At 40.8% G+C, this 7,297-nt stretch overlaps 1 protein-coding gene across 1 annotated transcript; it reads left to right on the forward strand.

The window, feature by feature from the left end:
* The first annotated feature begins 6,114 nt into the window (after positions 1-6,114).
* Positions 6,115-7,056, forward strand: LOC131393330 (olfactory receptor 1J4-like). Its single transcript, XM_058523970.1, has one exon. The coding sequence runs from the start codon at positions 6,118-6,120 to the stop codon at positions 7,054-7,056; it is 939 nt and encodes a 312-aa protein (XP_058379953.1). The 5' UTR covers positions 6,115-6,117.
* Positions 7,057-7,297: the final 241 nt, after the last annotated feature.

The raw sequence follows: 7,297 nt of genomic DNA on the forward strand, positions 1-7,297 counted from the left end.
GAACCTACACTGACAAACCAAACAATAGAGTTCACTCTTGATGTTGCAAAATCTATGGGTTTGTAAAAATTAATGACATGTATCAATCATTATAATATCAGACAGAGTATATTCACGGCTTTGAAATGCCTCTTTGCTCCACCTATTCATCCCTGTCCCTCCACCTTATCCCCCGCCCAGCAGCCACTGATATTTTTAGTCTCCATAAGTTTCTCTTTTCCAGAATGTCATACAGTTGGAACCATACAGTATGTAGCCTTTTCAAATTGGCTTCTTTCACTTAGTAATGTGCATTTAAGTTTCCTCCATGTCTTTTCATGGCTTGATGGCTCATTTCTTTTTAGTGCTGAATCATATTCCATTGACTGGATGTGCCACAGTTTATTGATCCATTCACCTACTGAAGGGCATCTTGATTGCTTAGAAGTTTTGGCAATTATGAATAAAGTTGCTATAAACATCTGTGTGCAGGTTTTTATATGGACATAGTTTTCAACTTCTTTGGGTAAATACCAAGGATCAAAATTGCTGGATTGTATAGCAAGAGTATATTTAGTTCTGTAAGAAACTGCCAAACTGCCTACCAGAGTGGCTATAAGATTTTGCATTACCAGCAGCAATATATGAGAAGTTCTGTTGTTCCACATCCTCACCAACATTTGATGTTGTCAATGTTTCAGACTTTAGCCATTCTAATAGGTATGTAGTGGTATCTCATTGTTGTTTTAATTTGCATTTCCCTAACACATGATATGAAGCATTTATTCATATGCGTATTTGTTATCTGTATCTTCTTTGCTGAGGTGTCTGTTAAGATCTTTGGGCCATTTTTTAATCAAGTTGTTTGTTTTCTTACTATTGAGTTTTAAGTGTTCCTTGTATATTTTGGTTAAGAGTCCTTTATCAGATGTCTCTTTTGTAAATATTTTCTCCAAGTCTGTGGCTTGTCTTCTCATTCTCTTCATGTTGTCTTCTGCAGAGCAGAAGTTTTTAATTTCAATGAAGTCCAGCTTATCAATTATTTCTTTCATGGATGGCGGCTTTGGCTTTGTATCTAAAGAGTCACAGCCGTATCCAAAGTCATCCTGTTTTTTCTCCCGTTTGTCTTTTAGGAGTTTTATAGTTTTGCATTTTACATTTACATCTTTGATCCATGCATAATGGATCTCTTTCATCCAACAGGTATTTCCAGTTCCTGCTACTTTAAGCTCTGTGGATTTAGAAGTCTTGGTCTTTGATTGCGGGGGGTGTGCTTCCACAGAGAGTAGACGGTGGAGGTGGTTCCCTGATCTTAAAGTATAATGGCTGCCTGGAAATTTTAGATTCTTCATTCAGGAAGACATGAAACAAAGAAAGGAGTTACTCTTAAGTCGAGGAGGAAATGACCCTAATTATCATGAAGAACTAGGAGTGCTTCCTTGGGCAGGGACAACATTAAACCAGCAATTGCAGCTCTGCCACATGAACAGGATAACCAGGAGCTCTGACATTTCATGATTGAATATTTGGGTCTCCATCAGGGAAGGAATCTTGACAAGTGGTCATGTTGGAGGAGTATGAAGGAAGTAATTATGGTGGTAGAGAAAGGCAATGATGAGTTTCAATTACAGCTTTAGGATCTGCTGTAATGGCAAAGATCACAGTTTGTTCCTCTAACTCTCCCTTTTAAATTCTGTTTATAGAGTGTATGACTGGCTATCATCCTCCAAGCTCAGTGTGGGGGCATGAGTAGATGACGGGAGTGCATAGTGTGGACTGTGGCTGATGCCCAGCCTGAAGCGCCTTGTCCCACTTGAGTTTACTGGATGTTGCCGTAGACAGTTTTCATCAAGCTGACAGCTTCCTACTGGAAGTTCTCATGTTTTTCTTCTCTGCCTGAGGGCTTTCTCTGGCATTGAGGGAGTCTGCAGTCATCCAGCCAATGGAGATATCAGTTAACGTGTGTTAAACAAAAGGATAGTAAAAGTGGATTGAATGATCTGCTGAAACTTGCATCACATAATTTTATTGTTATTCTGAGGGGATAATTTAAGTTTTTTTAAGGAGGGATTAGGTTCATACTAAGATCAGAAGAATTCATTAATTACTTTAGTCATTCATTCAATATCAATGATATAGCAATATCAGTGATTCTAGATATAATTATCTTTTTTGGAAGTTACAAAGATAATGATGGCAAGAGCTGACATTTATTGTGCATTTGTTATGTGCTTTTGCAAGAATCATTTCATCTCAATGATAACTTAATAATGACAATGAGATTATTATCTGCACTTTACAGCCGATGAAACAGGGCTGAGAGGATACTTTATTTGTTCAGGGCCAAGAATTAATGAGTGGCAGAGCCAAGAACCAGCTCACTCTGATTACTGAGCCCAAGGACTCAATCTCCCTACTCTACAGTCTCTTGGAAAAAGCACTCCTGCATGCCCTGAAGTCTCTACCAAAGGATAAAAGGGCCCTGCAGGATGTGAGGTTAAAGATAGATTTGTGCTTTCATGGTAAGAAGTATAACGGTGTGGGGGTTTCCAGAAACCTGACTTTCTATTCCTGGACCATAATGTGCTGTTGAGAGAGGCTGACCCAGTGCACTGGCAACATCAGTGGTGGAGGATGACTAAGCCATTCCTGATTCCCAGCTGGAACTATGAGCAGGCAGAGAGGAGCCCCGGGTGTCCCTGATATCAGGGGCACCCTCTCAGGTGGCTCCTGCAGCTCCATCCCTCCAGGCTCTGCACAGGCTCTTCCCCAAGGTCTGACAGGAATTGGAGGCAGTTAGTCTACTTTCATTCTTTCCTTAACCAGGAGCTTAGGGACTTTTTCTGAGCCCTCTCTGAGGTTTGTAAGATGGTATCCTCCTGCCTGTTGCTCATGGAGCTCAAAGACAGACACAGAGAGCTCAGGAGGTTGTGGGCTCACAGAGGCTTTCCTCTTACATTTTTGTTCCCAGTGTTCTCAACAGAAGCAGAGGACTCAGGGAACTGTTTGGATCAGAAGGTGCCTGAGCTCACCAAGGACGGGCACAGGTCAGAGTGAGCTGAGAATTCTAGGTGGGCGAGGTGTGTCTCTGTGTCTAGAGGTCTGCATATGTATTCCATGTGGGTCTGTGTGGTGTTTCCTTGCTCATGTAATGTAGGTATTTTTATATTTTCTACATGAGTTTTGTCTCTGTGTTTGTTTGTGTGTGTGATATACAATTGACTCCTAGTTTTATTCTTTTCTTCCCTTTGACCCAGAATACATAACTCAATAAGAGTTGCCTCATTAGGCAAGTGTAGAGTATTTGTGTGTGTGATTCAGGATTTCCTAATCAGTCTCTTTGCTTTCAAGTATTTGCCCCACTCTCCTTTTATAATTCCCATTTTTCCTGCTTGGACACACAGCATAGTTAAGTAAATGAGACTGTAGAATCTGAAGAGAGACAGCTGTGAAGAGAGATATTCCCCAATGTGGAACAGATGTTTCCTTGATTTGCCAGCAACCAGCAATAGGTGAGAGATCTTGAAATCTCTACTCAGTGATGTGTGTGTGAACTTGCATTTTCTTTATGAGTTATATTTGTATGTGATTCCAAATGTTCAGAGTGTGTGTTGTGTGTGTGTGTGTGTGTGTGTGTGTGTTTGCTGTTTGTTTTATTTGCAGGTGGTGTTTATGTGGTGGTTCCTGGGAGTGAAGGAAGTCCAAGTGCTTCACTCACTGATGGCCTTCTCTTACATTGGGTGCAGGTCAGTGGGGGCTGGAACATCTCACTTTGCAGTGAGGATGCACGTGTGTGACCATGTGTGTTGTTCATTGCCTGACTGTAAAGAGGCATGTGTGTACAGTGCTGTGTCTCTTGCATTATTTTTGTGTGATGTATGATCTTATGGTTTTTTGTTGTTTATTATGGTTTTGTGCATGTGTGAGTCTATATTCAGAGTATGAGTTTATACATCTGGTATGTGATTTTTGTGTTCTGCTGGTTGTTTGATGTATGTGTTGAGATTATACAAGTATTTATATGTGGATTTCTGGGTTGTTTGTGTGCCCTGTGCCCAATTTTGTGTATTATTTGTGAATTTTTTTATGACCCTTTGGGTAACTGAGCCATATTATTACTCCCTTTCTTTTAGGATCACTGTAGGTCACAAGTGGCAAGAAATCACAAATCGGCAATTTATATTGCACATGTCAGTGTGTTTCCTGGACATCTTTGAGGGGCTTCTGGTTGGTGTCTGTGAACTCATATTTTTCCTTAGCTGTCTTTAAATAGGGGCCATGTTACTGCCTTGAGCAGGCAGGTTCATGTGCATTTCCACTGCTGGGAAAGTGTCATACACCAATGGATATGAGCTCAGTGTGTGCAGTACGTCAGACCAGGACCCAATCCTCAGTCTGGCCCTTATATGTTTTTGTCACCTTGGGAAGTGACTTCATCTCTCTGAGGTTCATATTCCTTACTGGTAAAGGAGGGGTAACTATTCCTATTTCACAGTGCTATCGTGAGGATGAAATGAGGCAATGCATACAAATCATTCAGCACCATGCCTGGCACTTGATTGGTGCTCAGTAAAAAGGAGGAATTTGTTATCTTTCCCTAAACCCAATGTTTATGTCATGGGGTTTCCTTATTTCACCACTGTCCGGAGAGGACAGGTAGATGTCAGAGAAAGCAGGCCAATCTAAAGTCTCCTTCTCACACCAAGGTCAAGCATGACCTTCTGTCTATGGCTCATGGCCCAGCTGTGTCCTTCACAAGGTCCTGCCAGAATCAAGGTTCCCGGAAGGTTCTAGCTCTCTTGTTTTCTTTTGGTTTCTTGTTGAGGACAGATGCAGCATATGTCAGAGAGCAGCCAGGCCTCCCCATGAGGGTCAGTCACTGTCCTTCTCTGTGGCCGTGAACTAAGATAGCCAGCGCCCCTGAGCAAGTGCTTGGTCCCCGAGGAGGACTTGCTGTCCTGCTTTTAGACTTGAGTGAGAACGTCAGTCTTGATCCCCTCTTCAGGGTTCTGTGGTTGGTAATCCTTATCTCTCACCCAAGTACCAAATAAATGTTGATCCGGAATCCACATCAAAGAGCTGACTCACTGTTAAGTAAGTCATTTATCTCTTTAGCTTCAGTTTTTACATCTAGAAAATGAGGACACGATATTTGCCTTATGTACCAAATAGTCCCTAAGTATATAAATACTGATTTAAGAGAATTTAAAGCATGTGAAAGTCTTTTGTAACTTATATGACGTATAAAAGTGAGTGGTAGATTTTTCTTATTGAGAAGCTAAGGATATTTTACACAAAGGGAGCTGACACAACACAGCTTGTCTGGATAGTCTAACTAATAAGGGTATAATTTCTATGCAGAGTGGTTAAGAGATGGATTCCAGTCAGACAGGCATATGTTTTGATTCCGTCTGTCCCACTTAACTGTGTGTACCTTTGCATATTCAAATAAAATACACTTTTGTCTTCTCATAGTTAAAATGATAATAACAATACCCATTAATTAGCACTGTGGTGAGGATTTAATTTGAATGTGCATTTAAAACATTTGGAATAGTGACTGGAACTATTATTAATGTTTGTTTGGAAACCTGGATTGGACACTTTTGGTAACAGAGAGTTTTAAACGACTCAAAACAGGTTTGACCAAGCCGATTACACTGAAAGCTTGTGACAAAGTTTTACTAATTCTATTCCAACTTAGGGAGTTTTACATCCCTTCTAAGAGGAAATGATTGAACTTCTTTCCTGGTGCCCATTTGACAAGTGATCTTAGTAAATAACTGAGATTTGAACCTGACTAGATATAAAGATGTAAACTCCTTTAACACAGAGACTTCCCATATCTTGTTCACTGCTATGTACTCAATACGGGAAAGAAGTGGTTGTTTAATAAGTATTTGTGGAATAAAGAATAACTGTCCTTAGGTTTCTTTGGAAAGAAACTTAGTTAATGTGAGTATTTAACTTGTCACTGGAACCAGAATGGGACAGACAGATTCACACACCAACAAGTATGATAAATAAACAGAAAGTTAAATTAAGAATTTTCATACCAAAAAGGATATTACCATAGTGTTATGGCATGTTGAGTGACATTTTTCACTTTCCCCAATTTCCACCAGAGACAAGAGCAGTATGAGGTGGGAGAACCAGACAAACGTGTCCGAATTCTTCCTCCTGGGGCTCCCCATCCAGCCAGAGCAGCAGGGCATGTTCTTTGCCCTGTTCCTGGGCATGTACCTGACCACCGTGCTGGGGAACCTGCTCATCATCTTGCTCATCAGACTGGACTCTCGCCTCCACACCCCCATGTACTTCTTCCTCAGCCACTTGGCCTTCTCCGACATTTCCTTTTCAACTGTTACTGTTCCAAAACTGCTCACAAACATGCTGAATCAGCAACAATCCATCCCCTATGTGGGGTGCATCTCTCAGATGTATTTTTTCATAGTTTTTGTTTGTCTTGACAACTTCTTTCTTGCAGTGATGGCATATGACAGGTATGTGGCCGTCTGTCAGCCACTCCACTACACTATCTTCATGAGGCAGGAGCTGTGTGTCTCATTAGTAGCTGGGTCCTGGTTCCTCTCTTGCATCCATGGCTTGTTGCACACCCTCCTCTTGGTCCAACTGTCGTTTTGTGCTGAAAGTATCATCCCCTACTTCTTCTGTGACCTCACTGCACTCCTGAAGATGAGCTGCTCAGACATCTCCCTTAATGAACTGGTCATCTTCACCGAGGGAGGAACACTTTTCATCTTGCCTTTGAGTACTATCTTGGGCTCATATATCCGTATAGGGACCACCATCCTGAAGGTCCCCTCCACCAAGAAATTCTATAAAACCTTTTCTACCTGTGGCTCCCATCTCTTTGTAGTGTTTTTATACTATGGGACACTTGCAGGTGTTTACTTTTTCTCCTCATCGTGGTGCTCCAATGACAAAGACATAATTGCTTCGGTCATATATACAGTAGTTACCCCCGTGCTGAACCCCTTCATTTATAGCCTGAGGAACAAAGATATAAAACAGGCCCTAGAAATATTTGTCAATAGGGCTATCTTCTTTAAGTGACAATCACTAAATCCTCTTATTGCAGTCATGAGCACAGTGAGATGTATGTCCTAAAATTATTATATGCTTGACAACTCCATATAAATTTAGAAGAATATGCATTCTGCTGTCATATATAGTGTTGTTAATATGTCAACTAGGTCAAGTTTGCTACTTATTTTAAATATTCTTTATCCCTAATTAATTTTTTTCTGCTTGTTCATCATATCTTAAAAGATATGTAGAAAATATTATGCAAAAT

This window comes from Diceros bicornis, chromosome 28, assembly GCF_020826845.1.
Source record: "Diceros bicornis minor isolate mBicDic1 chromosome 28, mDicBic1.mat.cur, whole genome shotgun sequence".
Lineage (NCBI taxonomy): Eukaryota > Metazoa > Chordata > Mammalia > Perissodactyla > Rhinocerotidae > Diceros > Diceros bicornis.